Below are 22,444 nucleotides of genomic sequence, written 5' to 3'. Positions count from 1 at the left end.
GCAATAACTCATCTTTTTAACTATCCGAGAGCCTTATCGGGTCGCCATTTTAATGTTACACAACGCATAAACTTGGAAATTCAAACATGCCCTACTTCAAAATGAAGAACCCTGTAGAGCTTAAACGCTGCAAAACATCAAGTTATTAAAGGGTCTTACATCTGATGAAACTGAAACTTCAGAAGGATTGGTAATTTCTTATTTTGGAAAAGATGACGTCACATGAAAAGCGGCAACTGAAATTTACGGCGGTATCTGGCTTGGATTAAAAGTTCCTGAATTTCCAAATCGAGGCAAATGGTCCTACCAAAGTCTCTGGAAATTCTGAGAATTGTTAAATTTCCGAAAAGGAAACCGGCATTCGACTAAGATATTCGAAAAAAATCTGCGTGCAAAATAAAATGGAACGGAAATCCACGGGAAGAAACTCGACAAAATTTGGGCATACCAAAGTCTGGAAATTATGAAAAATGTTGTTCCACTCGGGAATTGCCGGTCTGGAAATTCAAACCAAAATTGTGGATGTAGTGGAAAGCACCCTCCATCAAAAATACATTTATACAACCGACACTCCGCGGGGGGGTGGGGGGGGGGGTTCTCCGTTACATGAGCTATATAGGTATGTGCGGCCCCTAAGGGTATGGTTTTTGAATCGTTTTGGTAATAAATAGGGTATCGATTTAAGCTGATTTGGCCCACGCCGAGCTCGCGAGTCCGCGATTCCAGTCATCTCATTTAGCAGCGGAAAAATCCAAGATGGCGGCAACAACGAAGGGCGGATTATTCAAATTTATGCTAAATAATTTCATCTTTCGAAGAGAGTTATGGGAAGTCTAAACCTCGTGGCTGAGTTTGACAAAGATGGCTGAGATGCTGGTCAGGTATGCTTCATTTTGATCTGTTTTTGAGCATTTTCCCTTTCAGTTTGGATGAATTATGTCTGTTTTTGTCCTGCAAATTTGTTATCTCAGCGGTGGTCGATATGGCAAGAATTTTTCGAAAATCTTGAATTTAGGAGCAGCAATTGAAAATCTGAAATCGTACGTTCCTGAAGACAGGAATGTTGTTTCTTTCAAAAAAGTTTTCGGTCTGGTCGCTCTGCTGGGGTGACAAAATCTTGTACGGCGTGCGTAATTTATGTAGTTTAAGACAGGTATTAATGTAAACTTAACAAAACTTTGGACTTGATGTACCGCAAAAGCTCATTTACCGTATCTGTGCTTTTATTTGCTTATGCAGGTAGACAGGTGTCTCTGATTTTACAATTCCACAATCAAGAATCTTTCAAGAGATGTCTTTTGGGATTAGTCAACAAGTACGTGGGACTTGATTAAAGAGAACTGGAAATGGCAAGGAAAGGAAGACATCGTCGTGTGTCAACAAGAACTGTAAACAAAAGGAGGTTTCCAATTGGGGAATACAAATATGGTATGAGAAACTTGAAAGCAAATTACTTGTTGGGGTGCAAGTCATTACAAAAAGAGAAGGAAAAGTTGGATTCTGTTTTGGATGAGGTCATTATCATGAATTTATGTGTCTACAGTGCCAGATATATGTAAAGTTAATGTCTTATTTTTCCTGGGACACTGAAGAAGATGGTGTAACTTTTTTTCTCGAGAAGCTTGATTGCAACCATATTAAAGTACTGAGCAATTCAGAACTTCCACATGCCCCCCTTCCCCCTTCCCCACCTGAGGCATTCTAATTTTTTGAGTTGTTCCTGCTGGGTGCTGCTGATGTTCAAATGCAGCACTTTATGCTCATAATAGGGATTCAAATGCCCCCATTCCTGGAACTTGGCAAAGCATGATGCACCCATGATGGAAAATTCCCAAGGAGATTTTTAATGAATCATTTTTCAAATGATGTAGACAGCTTTAGCAGGCCTTAATCCTCTAGCCAGAACACTACAAAGGACACATTTTCTCTCATTAAATTCCCCCAACATCTCAATCTTTATCCTGATTTTCACACAGCCCAGGCAATTTGGCACTCGATGTGCATATGTATTGCAGGACAGCAATGGTCATTTAATTATTTTATCTGAGTTTCTTATTGATGTACTTTTTACTGACCTAGAAACGAGAGGTCAGTGATGCATATTCAAAGGAAAAGACAAAGTTGAACTTGGCATCCAGGAAGGTAAAATATTGAAATGAGAATATATGGACGGCCAATGTCCAATGACCGACTTTTATTTTATAGTGTTTGGTGCTGAAAACGTTTGCCAAGATATGTATGTCTAAATAACATGCCTTGGTTGACAACTGATCATTGTGTATAGAATTCTATTCAAGTTCTTGCCCTCTGTACACAGCTGAAGAGGATTCAAGAGAAAGAAGCTGCACTATCTTCTACGAAACGACAGCTAGCACCAGAAACAAGAAGTAAGGATATATACATTTGCTTTATTATGAACAGCTTGGCAACACTTTTTTTTAAATATTTATTTATTTTATGTCACGTTTAGGTGTGAGACCTCTTGATGAGCTCTCAAGGCAAACAGTATTTAAATCTATTTTAATGAAAAACAAAACATAGGTAGAGTGTGTGGCTCAGTTTATAGCTATTCTCTCCCTAGTTGCCCTTCAGAAGTGGGGATATAAATGCCAAAATTGGTAATAATGGTTTCCATTGTTTAAACTTGATTTGTTGAAGTTTTGGATATGTAGTATTTTAGTATTTATTTGAAATAGTGTTTCACTGAGGTATTCAGGACTTTCGATCAAGATGGGCTAACCTCAAGTTGTACTGTTTATTACAGTAACTTTAATTCAAATCAAATCTATGCATTCACAGTTTCGCAACTTACACTGTGGCCAAGGTAAATAATAATATTGAGGTCAGAGGTGTTTTTCTCTTGTGTGCCTTAGGTGACTATAAGTTAGAATTTACCGGTTATGGGAAACATTAATACAATGAATGACATGTTTTGTTCTCCACAGGGAAGAGAAAAATACTTAAAAGGCAGCGTGAACCTACTCAAATCAGTGATACAAATTCAGAAATACTTTCCGTTCCCAAGACCGAGATTTCAAGCAGACGCAGAAAGAAGGAAACTCTGGAGAGCTGCAAAGAGGTTCATGGAGGCACCTCAGATAACAAAAAGCCTGCCTTGGATGGCATGTGGGTTACGTTAGTAAACAAAGCCTCACCTAAACAGCTTATTGATTATGTTGCAAATTCCAGCAAAGTTGTTAATAAAGTGCTTGGATCAGTTGTTAAATCCTCTGTTGAAAACTTTGAAATCAGTAATGATAACTCCCTACGCAGTGTAAAAGTACTTTATAGTAATGGTTTGCTTAGTAAGGAAAAGTACAAAGCAATAAGGTCCAATTTGTCCATGTGTTGTAGTACTACTAGCAAGCGAAGAAAAGCAATTCAACTACTTACGATAAAGTCAAGCAGTATATTAAAAGTAACTGGAATGTAGCCGAAGTTCATGATCTATCTGAGTTGTATTATGACTTAGCTGAAAGTGAGAATGTGAATGGGGTTTATAGAGAGCTTACTGATCTTTTACTTGAACTGGCAGACCTCTTTATTTTTATTGATGAATCTTTAGGTGACAATTCACACCTTATGCATTTTGGTGAGGAGAGGTATCATTTTCATGTGGCATGTGGTGCCGACGGAGCACCTTTTGTTAAGGATGATGAAGCCACAGCGTGGCTTCTATCGTTTATTAACAGTGGAACCCACATTACCAGTGAAAAAGAAAATTTCCTTTTGGCAGGAGCCAACTGCTCAGGAAATCACATTGTCATGAAAAGGTTTGCAAAAAAACTGGTTCATGAATTTCAATCCATCAAATAAAAAACTTTTCATGTAAGAAATTTCAGTGTTAAGTTTTCACTTGAATTGTTTCCATCGGACATGAAATTTTTGGCATCGTATTCTGGAGAACTCAGTAATGCAGCTTTCTTCTTTTCTTCTTTTGGTAATGTAAATGAAACTAACAAACACATTACAAGTGGGTCACTAGGACCTGAGCCAGGAAATACATGGCACCCTTGGGTTTATGCAAAGAGATTAGAAGTGGTTGAGGGTGTGAAACAGCTCAAGGAAAAGCTTGATCAATCATCTTATGTAGAATCAACAAGGAGAACAAAAGTTCTTGATTTTATAAGAGGGAAAGAATCAAGGCAGGAATTCGAACCTTTAATTGGTCCGTATGTTGATCTTGGACTTGCCGAGCCCCTTCATAATGCTAACAATGCATGGCAATTTATCCACAGTACCATACTGAGTTTGAGTCTTAAAAAATCCAACATCTCCTCTTCATGCAAAGATGTTAATGATGTTCCAGAGAATTCGTCTTTTGCCAAGTACCTTTCAGTACTCAAAACAGAAGTTAAGGCTGGGAGGCTAATGAAAAAAGTGACAAAATGGTTCAACAGTGGTCTAAAAAATAGCTTTGACTACAGATTTACAGGCAAAGAAAGTAAGAAACTTAGCCATAAGTTTATGTACCTAGTTTCAGCTTTGGAGAGTGATGATGATCCACCTGAAACCAAAATGAGACTTTGTGCAATTGCAAATTGTGCTTTAGAGCTGAGGGGGGCAGTTTCACTTTTTTCGAGGGTAAACATAGATGGGGAAGACTTAATGGCATTGAAAGGTCATTGTCAAAGGTTCTTTAATGTTGTTTCCACACTACTTCAAAGTGTTAATCCAACTGTTTAGACAATAGGATATGTTGTACCATGCCACACTGAGTTCTTGTATCAGAAGTATAAAGTTGGTTTAGGCATTAATAGCATGTAAGGCCGAGAAGCTAAGCATGTAAGATTACAACAATATGCCAAGCATGCTAGTCTTGCAACAAGATGAGAGGTTGTTCTAAAGCATCATTTTGTTCCAATGTTTGACTTAGAAGGGCTGACCCATATCACTTTGGCTACACCAATTGTACTGACCAATACATCCCAGCATGTGTCAACAATGACAATTTTTGCTTTTGTGGGTTTCCAAAGGAAACTGATAAAGATAAGTGCAAGATGTGTTCCTCTGATATCTACAGAGAGGTCACTATTACAGCAGGTTTGGGAGAGCTGTCTGAAGGTTTGAAAATGCTCTTAAGCGTCTGTGCAGAATAGATTTCATGTTTCTGTGACAGTGGTTGTAAGATGTTAAGTGACCAAATCACTTAGTCTAGTTTTGCAATAATTGATCGTAATTAACTACCCACATTTTCAGTGCACTGTATGGTCATTCAGAGATTAGGACAGTGGGTGTCCCATTTACTATTTAATTGCAAACTCAAAGTTGTTCTATTATTGAGCTCTTAAGCATCTGTGCAGAATAGATTTCATGTTTCTGTGACAGTGGTTGTAAGATGTTAAGTGACCAAATCACTCAGTATAGTTTTGCAATAATTTACTACCCACATTTTCAGTGTACTGTATGGTCATTCAGAGATTAGGACAGTGGGTGTCCCATTTATTATTTGATTGCAAACTTACTGTTTTGTGCCTTTTTTCAATTAGCACAAATCATTAATATCACTCTTAAAGTTGACTGTTATTAAAAATGTGTTATTTAACACTGTAACTTGTCAATTTCCTCATTGGTAATAAAAGTTAATGACAAGTGTGGTCCAGTCTCGTTTTCATTTGTGCAACCAAACATCTCTATGAATCTAACTCATTCTTACTTAACATAACAGTACAGTTATGAACTGGCATATTCTCTCTAATCATTTTTCATCACATGGACTTGAAAAAATAATTATATAGATATTTCATCTGGAATGGCATGGAGAATTCAGATGATGCCTGATGCTGGGTCTCAAGGTTAAGTAAAAATGCAAAGCACTGCATGGATTTTTTTTTTGTCTTGTTTTGTTTTAAGCCGGTATTTTGCAGCCTCCTTTGCAGTCATCGTTTGTTTATGCTACCCCCCCCCCCCCCCTACTTTGTTGGAAGCGAGCATGTTGTGCCTTGGTAATTCATTGCGTTCTTACCTTTTGAAAAGGGCATTTGTCTTCCCAGGGGGTGGGGTACCCATATAAAACAGATGGAAAATATGGTAGTCCCCCAGGATTCTTCTTACACTAACCATAAACAGAACAGGTATTACAACAATGTTACATAGACCTACAGGTCAATAAAAGCTGAGTCAATGTTTTGTCACAAGTACATTGTGAACATAATGATATCAATTAACTCAACAACCTTCACTGTTCATTCAATTCAAAGTAAACTGAGGCACCCCCAGTCGGTTGTAATGTCCATATCTGGTCTTGACCTGCAGCATTTCCAGTGTTTTAGAGTAGTAAAAGGTGGCAGGGTGAGCTTGATTAATAATGACCCTACTGTAAGAGTTATTTTTTCCATTTCAAACATCATGTCATCTTCTTTAATGCATTTCGCGTACTTGTTGGCTAACCCCAAAAGAAATCTTTTGAAAGATTCTTCATTGTGGAATTGAATTTCTTCTATGTTCTTAGTATTTTTCGTCAACACGCCACTAGTTTCCTCTGCAAGTGAAGCGGTTTTGAAACAGAGGAACACTTCCAATGGCATATGTCGCTTTAACCTGACGGTCCAAGGACCTGAGCCATTTGTTTTTCGCCTCAACTTGCGCACAATGCTTTTGTTCCATTAGACGACTGACCTCGATAACCCTCGATAACATACGGGATGGTTGAGCAAGGTGAAACTTGTACCCTTTCTCTGGGGCGAACGTATGCTTTTTTACAACCGCTCTAGTCAGTTCTATCAGTTCTCCACCAATCTCCTGAGTTAATTTCTTCTTTGAGCCACTAGACGCACTAACAACCTCGTCAACCACACGATGGACTGCCACAACAAATTCCGCCATCTTAAAATTCGACTTGCTGCCGCGCGGTAGACCGCTGAGACCTGGATTCCAGGTTACATTTCCGAAATGATCGAAAATGGAAGCGCGCGAGCTTGGCGTGCCATTTTGGTCATAAATAGGGTATGGTTTTTGCACTCTAGCCTTAATATGCGTGTGTTTTTGAGAAGAAGCCACTTTTTCATCATTATCGAAAAAAAAAATAACAAAAGCCCTTCACAAATTATGTTTACAGTAATTTAACATTGGTCTGAACTAGGAAGCTAATTAACACGCAGGTCGGAAACAGGGTTTTAAGTTAAGGGTCAGGTCATAAATAGGGTAGTGAATGTTGCAGAATTTGGTCATAAATAGGATGAGGGTTTTGGGAAGCGGGCCGCGCACCCCTACTCAATTTTGCTGGGAGTACCCCCCCCCCCCCCTCCCTCCTTCGGGGGGCGACACTTTTAGAAGTAGAGAATGATTAGTGTTACTTGTTAGAATCAGCAGAGGGACACCTTTTGAAACCCAGCAGGCGTGTTAAGCTTGACTGGGTAATGCGTGGCGTGTCACGGTAGTTATATCATTGTTGTCTTAACGTGGCATCTTCCTTCGTGTTCCATTTCAATATTATAGATACGAAGGGGTGAAAGGATTTTACAAGGGACTGGTTCGTAATGTTCTGAGGTAAGATGAATTTTTGACAGATACAATAATCCCAAATTATCACAATTACCAAAGTCTGAGAACATGCATTCTTGTTTGAGTCTCCCCGCGTTGTTATCAAATCCCAGTGACAGGGACCAGGATTGCAGTTTCGGTCATTCTTGCTGGCGTGATGGTATCACAGTACAGCATGCATGGTAGGCTTTTGTAGAACGCAGTGGAATAGATAATGTATCTGCATTACTCGGGTGTCCGTATTAAGCGGGTTCTCATAACAGACTTAGCGAACACATGTTTTGTCGATGTGTAAATAAATCATAACTTTATTTCGTAGTCCCGATGTATTTAGCTTAACAGAGCTAGTTGAGGACGCTCTAAATTACAATTTATTGTAACAGAAAAAATGGCAAAAAGTATTGAGTATAAACCTATCTTATCTAAAATTATATACATAAAAATTTACTGAATTAAAATCTACTTCCAAAATATCTATTTAGTCTATGTAACTGAAGAACAAATATACAAATGTCTCGCACTCAATTTAAAGTTCCCTTGTCAAGTGCAAGAGCGTCAGTACTCAATTATTATGGTAAGTTTAGTGAAATTAAAAGCTTTCATTTTCTAACAGATTAGAATTGGTACATAATTATGAAAATCCACAGGGCGCAAATAACCAGTGTCTGTAACACGAGGTTAACTTTGTATACGAACTTGTCACTCGGGAAGCAGGAAAATGTCCGTTGTCGTTATTAACCGGTCTCCTTATCTTATCGCGTGACGGTATCTGTGATTTGTTATTTATATCTGCGACTCGTATTCAGGAATTGCTGTGCAGCTCAAATCGTGAGCCGCAATGTTTACTTGCGGTCGTGCAGCCTTTCATAACTCAAAAAACTTACTAATTGTAAGGTACACAACAAAGTTAAAGTAAAATGTCACTCAGTTGATAAAGCTTGCGTAATTGCCTGATTCCAAAACCCTAAAACCCAGCGGGAAAAACCGCGAACGAATTCCCCAACCAAGTGCAAATATATCAACCTCTGCGAATTAGAGGTAATTTAAGTATTCACAGACCTTCAGATATAAACTAGTGCTAATAAAGTTTCAAAAGAAAAGGTGAGATCCATGCTTAACAACTGTCAAACCAACCTTAATGTCATTCCCCAATATTGCATTGAGCATCCCTACTGCGCATAATTTCACGCGTGATTAGCGCGCGCGCATTAAAAAATGGCGGCTTTTTCTTAGCGGCTGGACCTCGCCATAGAGGTAAATCGTCATTTTCTCGAAAACGAGTACGGTGACCTATCACTTTTTTCTGTTGTGTTGAATTGAGTAATAAATTTCTCTATATAAAATAAATATGGGCCAATTCTCAGTGTTGAACAAGAAACAATCGTCGGAAACGTGATTTTAGCAAGCAATCGTGACTATAATCATGGTGCTATTGTAAGGATTTATATGGCATAATCAAGGTGCTGTTGCTCCTAAACGAACATGGGGACCCCTCATTTTTATTTCCAAATTTAAGTTCCTACAATATAAACAGTCAATAGGCAAAGTTTGACAAGAATCTCAGTGCCTGTTATATTCATTGGAATGACCTTAAAACAAGACTCAATAAATCAGTCTTAAGGGACACACGAGCATTTCATACCAATAGAGAAACATTTACTTGCTCTTTCACTGTCACGTACTGTTTAGTTCCTCCGAATGGCAAATGCATTAATTCCTACTTCTAAGGTTTCATTTACCCATTTGATTTATTTATTTATTTATTTATTTTGAAAAAAAGCAGCATGTTTAGTAATCTAAATGCCTCACGTTGAAGTCCTCTATATTGCTACATATTATACTCGATTTGTTCTTGGTAGTCTCGAAATGACCTCTTCACACTTTGTAAATAGGCAACTGGTCAGCCTCCTGCCAGTCACAGTAGAGCATGCATGTTTCGCTTTTGTAGAGCACAGTGGAACAGATAGTGTGTGCATTGTAACGCAGTAAAAAAATAAAATCAAAAGCCATTCAGTGGATAAAGTCAAGAAATTGTGATATTACAGACGATAAATAAAGAAGACAGTTCTCCAAATTTAAGGTGTGTGCGTTGTTCCAAAGTTGAGATATTCGTCCAAATGTTCTGCGCAATATTAGAGAGCCTAATATCGAGCAGCCATGTTGGAGGACCTCCTTAGTCCTCCAATATGGCGGCCCGAAAATAGTGTAAACATCTGGAACTTACTTTGGCTATCTAGACAACTGATGATCTGAACTGAGATAAAAAACATTTACAAAAGCACTTTTTTCAAATACGTTAACTCCTAAAATGGCTAAAATTCACAAGATAAGTGTCTATTTTTCGACAAACGCGATCTTAGCTTCATGTTACAAACCGCCATAACTCCGAAATTCCAAATGCGCTGGTTTCCAAACGTCGCTATTGAACTGGAAAGTTGTAAACAGATCTAAATTTAGTACCTCTTATGCCTGATGAGGATAAAACCTTTAGGGGAGGCTCTTTAGTTTTGGATTTGAGAATTTGATGACGTCACGTGCACACTCTAGACGCAAAAGTATCTACATTACTCAAGTATCCGTATTAACCGGGTTCTCAGAATAGACATAACGAACACACGTTTTATCGCTGTGTAAATAAATAATAACTTTATTTCAGTGCCGATGTATTTAGCTTAACAAGGCTACTTGAGGACGCTCTAAATTACAATTTATTGCAACAGAAAAAAATGGCAAAAAATATTGAGTATAAAATCAATCTTATCTAAATATACACAAAAATTCACTGAATTAAGATTTACGTAGAAATATCTATTCAATCTAGTATGTAACTTAAGAACGAATATACAAATGTCTCGCACTCAATTTAAAGTTCCCTTGTCAAGTGCAAGAGCGTCAATACTTACTTCTTATAGTATGTTTAGTGAAATTAAAGGCTTTCATTTTCTAACAGATTAGAATTGGTACATAATTATGAAAATCTGCAGTGGGCAAATAACCAGTGTCTGTAACACGTGGTTAACTTTGTATACGAACTTGTCACTCGGGAAACAGGAAAATGTCCGTTGTCTTTATTAACCGGTCTCCTTATCACATCACCTTATTTCCTTGTCATTATTATTGACAGCAGCGAAAAAAGAAAAACTCAGTTGAGGTTTGACTGAACTTCAGAGTTCGCGTGTTTTTGAAAGGCGCAGTAATCCAACGACTTTTTCACTTGACGCGGTTAACAATGTTTTAAACAAAAACACCAGTGAAAGAAAGAGCAAAAATAATTAATTGTTACAAACAAACACAGACAACAAACAGCACGATGGCAAACGAAATAAAAACAAAACAAAACAAAGGAAACACGCAAACTTTAAAGCAAGATAACAAACATGAAAACTAGGAAACGGACATCAAAACAAGCAAACGAACCAACAAGCACGAAAACTAGAAAACACGTAAAAAAGATATTACCAACAAACAAGCCAACGCGACACCAAATTGTGGAATCAATAAACAATTAAAGAAGCAACTAGCAACTATCTATCCTTATTATTTGTTTGTTTGTTTGTTTGTTTTTTTGTTTTTCAGAGTGACTCCAGCTTGTGCGCTTACCTTTATGGTGTACGAAAACGTAATTCACACTCTAATGCCGTCCAGTTAGCATCGTGTGAATTAATAATGAAATAGAAAAATGCCAGGGCAGTCTGAACGATGTTCTTTACACCTAAAATGTTCCAACTGGACCCTTGGTTTGAGGAAAAGGATTTAGTTGGAAGCGGCCATCGTTCAGGAAAATCTAGAAATGGATGCATAATTTTTTACCGCAGTTTTAACAGTAAAGAAAGTAACGTCATTTGTAACTGGATTAGTCAGTGCTGCAGTAACGGGCGGGACAATCCCCTAGGTTAAGCAACTTGTAGATGTAGTAGGAACTACAGTTCTTTACTTGAATGGGGAATGGCTCTACACAACAGTCCTCATACTTGCGAATGCAGACTTTTCTTGGGACTGTACCCTCAGCCACTGTAGGATGATCTTCACTCAACCAGACAGGGAAGCTCGTATCACAACGGTTCTTCGGTGGACATGTGGTCACCAATTTTGTGCCTGCCGCTCCTTGGAAGCGATACCAGCCATTGAGGTTGTTGTCACATTTTTCGCCTTGTTTTACGTAGTCATGTTTTCTTTCTGCATCGGACAGATTTTGGTAATTTTGCCAGTGACATACATCAACTAAAGGAAATACACAAATGTGTAAATAAATATGTGATAAACAGAAAAACATTTGAACAATTACGAAAAAGTGACTCAATGAAATACGTAATTAAGAATTGATTCATGCTTTAGCGTGCATAATAGGGTTGCTCGATGCGCAGTCAAGAGAAACTTTAGCGTCTAATGCTCTCCGATTTTTCGTTTGGCGTATGAAATACATAAAAGAACTAAATTTCCATTGGTGTAAATCACGTGAAATAGGAAGAGGTGTACTAATAGAACATCGTCGTATTATCGGTATTAGACTGGAACTGCAATCATGGACAAATTGCATGTGTTGGAAAATTTGCCAGAACATGAACTTATAACCGTAATATCTACAGAATAATTGTCAGCCTAATTCCCCTTTCCATGTTGGAAAATGGTATAATGCAAACTTGTGTTGGACTTAAGTGTTATGTCAACATTACCCAGGGGTAGGGAGGAGCAAAATGCGAAAAGAATGACGATTTCTGACGCTTGTGACCATGGTTGTAGCTTGCAATGGAGGCTCGTGTGGGGGAATATCATCAAAAGAAGATTAAAGTCAGTTGCATCTGAAAATACTCCCCGCATTAGCCACAGTCGCAAGCTACAATCATGGATGAAAGTCTTGGGACAAATTTCAACTTTTGACGCTTTTGCTCACACGCCAGAGGCGAATACGACTTCACCTGCCTAACCTCACCCTCCACCTCCCATACAATGTTGAAAACTAGTACCTGCAGTTTCACCTGATTTGCAACATTGTGTTGGGTGGGAAGGGGGAACAGCAACGCGTTTTTAAAGGATATAGCAGCGTTTTTTGTTGTTGTTGTTGTTGTTGTTTTAATTTCAATTCTAATACACAGATAATTCGTCACATTACATAAGTGTCCCAAGGACTTTTGTCCACGATTGTAATTCCAGTACAACACCGAGAATACGAAAATGGCCAATTGAGGTGTGTCTTACACATAATGGGGGATGGAGCGGATAGCAACTCCTTACGAACAGGTTGTAACTAAGTTTAAGCAACGTAAAGATGTATGGGTTATTGACCAAGTGTGAGGTCAAGATGGCGGGATATTGGCCAAGTTCTTTTTTTGCGTGTTTATGGACCGAGACGGAGTCGAGGTTCATAAACTCGCAAAAAAAGAACGAGGCCAATATCCAGCCATCTTGACCGAACAAGCTTGGTCAATAAAGGATTTATTATATCGCTGTTGCGGAAATTTTCCTTGCGGGACACGGCGGGTAGTCCCGAGCGGGCAAGATAGCTCCATCTTGCCCGCTCGGGTAGCCAATCACAGCGCAGGATTTGATTCATCTTGCCCGCTCACGGAGTTAGCCATATAATAAACTCATGTTATGAACCAAATTATATTGCACCTTCACAGATTGCACCGTTCTTTACGAATCCATCTTTACACTTGCAATAGTACGATCCATTCGTATTACTGCACACAGAGTTAGCAACGGCAGCACATGGGTTGTCCTGTGCATCACACTCATTGATATCTGGGAGATAGAATGTGATATAATTGTTATATTTAAGCCAACGGTCAAATATGTGATTTTTTCCGTCGGTTTTCTAACCTAACGGTTTTTGAAACTGACTCTGTGTGTTAAGCATTGTGAGTCATGCTCTGCTATTTTTCCTCACTCGCACCTCGACCGTAGTGCAAGGGAGGAGTAGGTGGACAGAAGCACCCTCTGGGTTTTCGTTGTAGTAAGACATGGAAAGTCATTTTTAGCATAATAATATCTCTTGGCTTGCTTAAAAGTTCCTACTAGATAAGAAGTTTTTTTGTTTCTCTTCTTACGACTGAGGATATCTTTTATACCTACCGTCTTCGCAGTTTTCGCCCTCAAAACCAGGACTGCACACACATCGATATTTCTTACTTGTAAAACCGGACAGACAAGTTGCGTTGTTTTGGCACTTCTCCTGGGGCTTTCCACAATGATTCTAAATCAAAGTAACAAAAATTAGTTAGCTTATTCTTACTAATTTTCGCGAGAATCTGGGAGCTGCATTTCGCGATTGCAGGAAACAAATTTCACAAGTACATTTAATTTCACAGCTTTCCCATTGTTTTAATCTCCCAGTTCCTTATCCGAGGATCCCGTTTCCCCAGAAGTAGCCTACAAATGGAAATTTTATGACTGTACTAAAGAGGTTTTTGTGAATTTACAAGCTGAAGATGATGGTGAATCGGAGGAAGAATGCTAATTAGTTGAAAGCAAGACCACATAAAGACTGGATATTTTCGAGGAAAAATAATCAACCGATTACCAATGAACCCATGACTAAACATCATTTAAAACTAGCCAAGGATTATTTCTTCCATAATCTGGTATTAAAGCTCCCATATTTTTTCGCGCTCTCAGTTTTTTCGCGAGTATTAATTTTCGTAATTTTTCCCGAATTTTACGACTCGCAAAAAACGCTCGCGAAATTAACTACGGTAATAAATTTACGAAGTCGAGCAATTGCCGCATCAAGTGTTATTTGACCTTTGTCGACGTACTTTTGCGAAATTTAATATATTTTTCTTGACATCAAACCCTGAAGTCGCGAAATTAAGAACGCGCAAGGTTAAGTACGAATGAGGTATCTTCGAATGACAAAATGCAGCTCTTCTTTACTTTTAAAACTGAAATTCTGTTACTCCACAAAGGCGGAAGAAAAAGGAAGTATCACTAAACAAAACCCGAGTATGATCCAAGCCATTAAACTTGTGATAAAATACTAGGATATTTTAGGCGTATCGCCTAATTCGAATGCAACCAAAATTTATATAAAACCTATAACGACAACGACTCTTTAGCCTAAAGAAAAAATTTTGTTGAAGTACAGTATCTTATATCGATCGCAATATTCTAAAATTGATTTTCAGTTAGCTCGAGAGACTTTGTTCAGAAAGCTTCCGGTGTTTATATTTCCTGCATGACTAGGACGATCCTACTCGTGTTTGAAACAAAAGAAGTCGCCTTATAAATTTCTGTTCATCAACAGACTGCAATAATCATGAAGAAAAAGGTTAAAAATCAGTTGGCCAAACTGTGTCGAGAGCCATGGGATTATTCGTTATATATTTATATACCGGTTGGATATGTATAGGTCAGTATTATCCTGCAATTGTCTTCTCTCTTTCATTTTCTACGTTTACACAACAGACTTTCGCCTCCCCCCCCCCCTCCCCCCTCCTCCCCCCACCTCCTCGAAGCTCTTCCTCCCAGCAAAGATGACTTGCGTTCTCTTCTGAGGCCCCGCTTCTTGTTTCTAGCTTCAGGCCTGCTTGTTCTAATTACTTGTTCAAGCCCGAAACGTTTGTGAGTGAGGGCTTCCGGTGGTAATATACAGCCTAACAAAGTAATTGAGGGCGCAAAGTTAAAAATTTCATAGTTGCTTACTTCAGCGCCACGATAGTAGTAAAGCTGGTCGTCCTTCAGATCCCCGTCGTGCTCCATGTGAGTGGAGTTATTCAGCTCACATTCATGTGTTCCGTTAGGATCTTTGTTCCTAATATTAAGACTGACACAGTTTGCATCCAGGTAGCAACGGTATTCACACTCGTCCAAGTCATTGACAATCATAGTTTTTATCCAGTGGTTCACTAAACGTTTCTCAGCATAGAAATAGTAGGCTGGAAAGTACAGCTCACGTCCTCCATCTGAAAAAAATATAAACATGTTTATCTGCAGAGCTTATAATAAATAGACGAAAATTTAGAACAGGCTTTTAAACTCTGAAACAAAAATCAATAGGCAAACATTTTAAAAAGAACAGACTTATTGAGGAATGAGTGATGAGGGGTTATTTACATAGTATCTTTTATAAACATGCAGTATATCTTTATTTCGATTTACTCTGATCTCCACGCACAAGATTAATTTTTCGCCAGACCTTTGTCTAAACAAATCGGTGAAACTATAATTTCTAAATGGTTCGTTATTGTTGTGATACCAAATGTGAAATAACTTTCTGAAAGGGGAGTTAAAAAGTGTAGTCGTAATTTTCTCTCCCGCTTGCTAAGTCTTGTAAGGATCCGAGATAACTGCATGATGTATTTCAGAGTTTACCTTTCAGTGTCATCGCTTTTTATGAAGAATTTATGACGAAATCTGATGGTAAATCGAGAAATTTCAGTTTGTAGTGGACCAGAATGATTTTAGGTACTTTTCAGTCCCTTTTACATTTTCTTAAAGCCAAAGATAGTATTAAATAGTTGCCTTGAGTAACATTGAGAACATTTTATTTGTAAAAACTAGAGAAAATAAATTTCAAAGTTCAAAGAAATAGTGCAAACGCAGGTAAAATTTTATCATAAGCTTCATTTCACCAGTACTTTCAAGTGTTTTTTCGATATGTGCTGTTGTTAGAAATCATTTATTTTTCAGAAGAATTTTAAATTAGTCAAACAGAAGTTTGCAACACGGTGTAAATAATCTCAGTACAAAGTGTCTGTCCACATGTTACTCGTACCTCAGGTGAATTCCTGAGGTACGACGCTGATGGTTAAATCGTTTACTTAGTGTTTGAATGAAATTGCAAAAGACTGGACACCTCGAAGCGTAATTTAGTGAAAATTAGCGAAGAACGTAAAAAGGTCTAAAACTTAAAATCGATTTTTAAAGTGCGAGTTTTCGGCCGGTTTGTTTTTTAATCTTTCCCTTGCCGATATGAAACGGGAATTCTCCTCTGTAAGCATCGCATATTTCTCAGTTACTGTCTTGTGAGAATTTGGTGGTATATCAATATAATACCCACGTTGTTTTTGCCACCTGTCTATTCGGACAGCCTTTTAATATTCTAACAATAGAGAGTGCTGATCAAGTTTTTCAAATTTAGTTTAAAAAGTTAGTAGTCGTGGAACCCGAAATTGCGCTCTACTGCAGAAGGAGGAACCGTCCCCTTGAAATATTAGCTTTTGTGGACTGATACGTCAGATCAAGTCTTATGAAAAATTTCCTTGCTACAAGACCGAAGTTAGATTGCCTTAAATTTGCAAATGGCTAATTAATACAAGACACGACGTCTACGTTGGATTTACATCATCATCGGTTTTAATCTTTGGCAAGTTTTTACAAAATAATTCCCATTTAATTCCATAACAACTTTACTATTGCGTTTAGACCCCGGCAAACTTCTCTTTAGAATTTGCGCTTAAACAACTTCTGCTAAGAGTATTGTTATTTCAAATTAACGGTGGGTAATGATGAGAATCACGACAATTTTAGTCGTTACACTGTGGGTGTAAAATAGGATAAAATTCTGTATTCCTATCCAGTTTTTTTAATGCATTTTTCTGATACTTTCACGAGTGTTTCTGTAAATTGGTCCTAAACCACAGAAACAATTTGGAACATTATCAGTATCTGGGCCAAGTCTTTTTTATTAAAGCTTTCGTAAAATCACCAAAAAATGCTTTACGTAATATATCTAGTTTCAAGTTTCCTTGGGCGCTTATCACTCCTTAATTAAATTAAGCACTTTAAGACTCTTTCGGTTTCGCACTTTAACACTCCTTAACTTACGCACTTTCAGACTCCTTCAATTGCGTTCTTTAACACTCCTTAAATTCCGCACTTTAAGACTCCTTAAATAGCACACTTCAAGACTCCTTAAATTTCGCACTGTAAGACTCCTTAAATAGCACACTTCGAGACTCCTAAACTTGCGCACTTCGAGACTCCTGAAATTGCGCATTTTAAAACTCCTCGAATTGCGCACCTTAAGACTCCTTAAATTGCGCCTTTCAGCCTCCTTAAATTGTGCACTTTAAGACTCCTGACATTGCGCTCTTTAAGACTCCTGAAATTTCGCACTTTTAGACTCCTGAAATTACGCATTTTAAGACGCCTTCAATTGTGCACTTTAGGACTCCTTAACTTACGCTCTTTAAGACTCCTCAAACAGTACACTTTAAGACTCTTTGAATTGCGCACTTTAAGACTGTTTAAATAGCGCACTTTAAGACTTCTTAAATTACGCACTTTAAGACTACTTAAACAGCGCACTCTAAGACTCCTTAAATAGCACGATTTTAGACTCCTTAAATTGTGCAGTTTAAGGCTTCTTATGTTACGCACATTAAGACTCCTAAAATTGCGCAATTTAAGACTCCTAAAATTGCGCAATTTAAGACTCCTTAATTTGCGCAATTAAACACTTCTTAAATTACCCACTTTAAGACTCCTAAAATTGCACACTTTAACACAACTTAAATAGCGCACTTAAAGACCCCTTGAATTGCGCACTTTAAGACTGTTTAAATAGCGCACTTTAAGACTTAAATTGCGCACTTTAAGACTCCTTTAATAGCGCACTTTAAGACTTCTTAAATTGTGCACTTTAAGGCTCCTTAAATTACGCACATTGAGGCTCTTGAAATTTCGCAATTTAAGGCTCCTTAATTTGTGCAACTAAACACTCTTTAAATTACGCACTTTAAGACTCTTAAAATTGTGCACTTTAACAATCCTTAAATTGCGCATTTTAAGGCTCCTTAAATTGTGCACAATAAGACTCCTTAAATCCCACACTATAACACTCATTAAATTGCGCGCGTTAACACTCCTTAAATTTCCTCTTGTTATAATACATATTCAAGCACCATACCCACTGCACGATCTTGAATTCAACTTAATTTATACTATGTTTTAAATTCCTTTTCCTCGGGAAAAAATGCAAGAAAATGAAGAAAACTCAAAATATTAATTCTCTTTACTCGTTCCATCACAATGTCAACAGCGCTTTCTCGGGTTCTGTGTTTGTATCGCATTATACAAGGAAGGCTTGTACATGAACGAACACCAAACCGAACAAATAAGTATCAGGTCAGAGTTCTCTTGTCTGCTCAAAAATTTGCCTGGCTTTTGGGTGATTTTTGAGAAACAGCAGCAACTTCCTCTGAAATATTTGTGAGTTTCGATCTTCAGGCCAAAAAATTGTAGAATTGATTATTCTACTCGCGCTAGTTTTAATAAAAAGCATGAGCCGTATATACATGTATCACAAAGTAAAGTCAGGTTTAAAACACAAGATAAGAAAATTGAAGTAATTTGAATTTGGTAAACATGGCTGATGCACATATCTTATAGATGATATGGTATTCAAATGCACGTATCTCAACGCACGTATCTCATACGAGATATTGTTTATTAGACTTAAAAAGATCGAGTGACTGTCCAAGGATTCACAGTAAGCACCTCTAGTTAACTGTTAGACACACTTTCCAATGAAGAGGAAAATACTCAGCTTAACCTTTAATCAAGTAAACATGGTTTCTTCAAACTGTTGTCATTTGCCTTCTTATGTATTAGAGGTAAAGCTAGTTTAAGATTTGTCTCACTTCCTCGTTTTACATGACAATGCGGCACTTTTTTGAATGACCTGGTTATGAAGACAAACGGGTGTAGCATTCTATCACATCGCTTCCAAATCTACGACTAATCAGAGATCATAAGCGAATGTCTTGGTTCCCGATTCAACCAGTGGACTACAGACTAACCCTCGATCACGAAGAGAAGTAGATAGGCTTGCTTACATATCATTTAATTTTCAAAAATTGGAAGACTATTGTGACAATATCAGTTTATGCTTCGCTTGATTTCCTTTATTCTCGTCATACGTCCGCGCTTGCCAGGATAAATGCAGTACAGAGAGATACGGCACTGACTCAGCGTAAGACAGAATGGAAACAATGTGATGCTTATTCGAACATATTAGTCTAAGTATAATTTCCGACTAAAGATTCGTTTGCCAAATTATCAAGACTCCTTTAACAGCCATCTTTAACCAAACTGGGGAACGCTGACTTAGAAATTAAGATAACATCTATAAAATACAAAGCAGGTAAAGAGGAAATTTTTTTAAACTCACCCTGCGCCCGAGTTGGACAAGGGATTATTGAAATCCATGACACGAGAACGAAAAGCAGAGAGAAACTCATTCTTAACTTGCGGCGGATGTCTCCACTTAATAAGACTCAGATACAAGTCAATACAGTATTGAGTAATCACCAGTGATGTCTTGTCGAATTAAGCTCCAGCAAAAGCTAACAACGACTAATGAAAGATGGCATGATATGGCTTAAATTTAAAACAGTGCTCAGATAACAGACGTAAACCAGTCATGTTACTTATTAACTTGACAAGAGACTGCACTCCACAAAGTACGTATAAACTTTCTACTCTGATTGTGCATTTTTAATGAGTAAATAGAATACGGTTCTTTAGTTAATTTATTACCTACATGTAGGTTGGTAACTGAATACATTTGAAGGAGAACCACTCTAGTGAAAGTTTGAGTTTGAGTTGTTTTGTTTTGTTTTTGTTTTTGTTTTTGCTTTTTATCGAAATAAAAGGCATGGTTAAGGTCGTTACGCTAATTCACTGTCCTCAAGCGTTGATAGAATAAATTATCTGCAGTTAAACCTCAGATCAATGAAGAAAATAAATTTCTCAAATTTCGGTTTTCCTTCTAAGAAATAACATTCTTTCTTAAACTGAACGCAGCGATGATTCAGTTTCATATTTCCGCTATTTAGTCTTGCATCTAGATATTTTATTGTGATACTTTCATTTGTTTGAATGTTATTTTTTTTGAACATCATATATAGTTTATTGAGACGGTAACCTTCGTTAATGATATCCCTTTTTCATCCCGCGTGTTTGCCCTTAAATTTGTACATTCTACAATGAGAAAGTGTACATGTTGAATACCCAGACATGTGAAAGACTATTGGGAGAGAAAGCCACTCAAGAATCAATAAAGTAAACGACGACAGATTTCCTAATCAGAGTTTACACTTCCTACCAATGCCTTAAAACTTTAAATTTATGCAATTTTGCCCCTTGATATCAAGTTTCTGTTGATAGTTCCAAGACATCACTTGTTCCATTAAAGTAATTGAAAATTATCCCTTGTCTCATGCAAAAGGCTATAATTCCTTCTTCCCAAAAATCTTTGGAGTCTCCAACAGTCAAAGAACGAGAAAGATAGAGATTTTAAAGTACAAGCACTTTAGATTTACGTGTGTTAATGCAAAAGTGTTCCGCATCATTCGACCAGTTGTTTGTTTGCACAGTTTGACGCCGTCGTGTTTCGAGGAGTTTACGTTTCTATTTAAAGACGATTCGCTCAAAAGCTGTTAGAAATACATAATAAAACACGCAACCAAACTTACTAAAGTGCAGTTCTTAGAAGGTCCATTTTCTAAAGGAAATTAACACTCATGTTAATTGAGCTATTTGAAGTTAACGTGACCTAAATTAAGGCGAATTGAGGTAAATATGCAACAGATGTGTTTAGTTTGCCCACCATCATGTACGTTACTTAAGCTGACTATTCTACCAAAGCTAAGAGACATTTTTTTTTTCGCTTTATGAAAAGTGCGAACCTTGTCTGCTAAATAAACGTTTGTTGAACTTAAATCTGCAATGTAATTGAAATATCACCAAATACATTTACAACCCTATCACAAATTCGTTAGAATGGTGACTTAAACTAATCCCGAAATTATCGAAATAAAGGCTACTTAGAACTTAATGTTTACAAATTCAAGGAAAATAAAGCAGCACTTCCAGTAGAGGTTTCTCTTTCGTGAATTTTCAAGCGCTTAATGCAAGGAAGAAGATGTCCAGTGAGTCCATGACATGTACAATGTAGCTTGCTAATCCCGAAATTATGAAAAGCGTTTAATCAACAATTTATGTTTAACATTTGTAAGGAAAATAAAGAAGCTGTTCCAGTAGAGAACCTTTGTTCTCTCTTGAAAGATGAAGAATTTGTAAAGTTAGATTAGACGTCTAGAAAACTGATTGCTCGGTCCATCCTTTATCCTCAGATTGTCGATCAGCTTTGTTTTCTACAAGAAGAACTGTGACTTATATGTATCTTTCTAATGAGCGTTAGCCCTTCAAGTTTCAATAACGATCAGCACAAATTTCTATACATGATTGAAATACTTATTAAATCATAAGCATTCTTGTTAAGATGTTTTAACTTAAGAAGATGATTACGGTAAAAGTGACATAAATCTGCCTGATATTCAAGCACTTTCTCCCAACTGCTGTATGTGAAAATGTGTGTCAGTAAACTACTGAGGAGAACCACATATGGTTGAGTAAAACTATATTTAAAAAAAAGGCACGTGGGCAAATTTGAAAGAGAGTTATGAAGTTTTAGCTTACCTCGCTTCACAAAGCTGGGTTTACTTTCATGGGTTTTCAACACCCTAGTGCTAGTTTTAGGCTTTTCTACTTGCGCCGAATGGAAGGAAAAAAGCTTTAATAATAATAATAATAATAATAATAATAATATATTTATATAGCGCCAATATCCTAAAAGTTCAAAAGCGCTTTATAGTTAGAAATATTAAAAACACTTAAGATAAATAAAGTAAAAATTAAAAAAAATGTCGCTAAAAAGTTATAAAAATGCTTTCTTAAAAAGGAACGTTTTTAGTTTATGTTTAAAAAGGGACACTGAGGAGCTGTTCTTGATGTCAGACGGAAGAGTGTTCCAAAGTGTAGGAGCTGCTACAGAGAAAGATCTTGCACCATATGTTTTAGCGATAATAAAAATTTTGTTTTGACGAGCATGCCACATCTTGCAGAAAAGTTCATTACAGGCCTCGAGCTCCGTTTAGTTATATAATGTTAATGAGGTTCATGTTTTTCTATATGATGTTATTTTTTAAACAGGAAAGGCCAGGAAAACGACATTTTT

At 37.3% G+C, this 22,444-nt stretch overlaps 2 protein-coding genes and 1 pseudogene across 3 annotated transcripts in view; 2 read left to right on the top strand and 1 right to left on the bottom strand.

Moving 5' to 3' along the window:
- LOC149104692 (solute carrier family 25 member 32-like) overlaps positions 1-11,307 on the top strand; it is a 53,715-nt gene extending 42,408 nt beyond the window's left edge. The window contains exon 2 of the transcript XR_016201241.1: positions 11,059-11,307. The gene's annotated coding sequence lies outside the window, so the exon portion shown is untranslated. The remainder of the gene's footprint in view (positions 1-11,058) is intronic.
- Positions 592-5,597, top strand: LOC149104693 (uncharacterized; annotated as a pseudogene). The gene is made up of 5 exons (XR_016201199.1): positions 592-881; positions 1,240-1,514; positions 2,080-2,142; positions 2,318-2,387; positions 2,946-5,597. The product of XR_016201199.1 is annotated as an uncharacterized LOC149104693 (transcript).
- A 13-nt stretch (positions 11,308-11,320) lies between the features above and the next one.
- LOC149104691 (uncharacterized) lies at positions 11,321-15,805 on the bottom strand. Its single transcript, XM_089272254.1, has 5 exons — positions 15,793-15,805; positions 15,124-15,383; positions 13,555-13,675; positions 13,096-13,224; positions 11,321-11,703 (listed from the first exon to the last, which is right to left on the bottom strand). The coding sequence occupies exons 1-5, from the start codon at positions 15,803-15,805 to the stop codon at positions 11,336-11,338; spliced, it is 891 nt and encodes a 296-aa protein (XP_089128380.1). The 3' UTR covers positions 11,321-11,335.
- Between the last annotated feature and the right edge of the window lie 6,639 nt (positions 15,806-22,444).

The sequence above is a fragment of the Orbicella faveolata genome, unplaced genomic scaffold (assembly GCF_042242905.1).
Source record: "Orbicella faveolata isolate gen_17 unplaced genomic scaffold, um_ofav_v1 contig_34, whole genome shotgun sequence".
Taxonomy (NCBI): domain Eukaryota; kingdom Metazoa; phylum Cnidaria; class Anthozoa; order Scleractinia; family Merulinidae; genus Orbicella; species Orbicella faveolata.
This window is presented reverse-complemented; position numbering and strand designations above follow the sequence as displayed.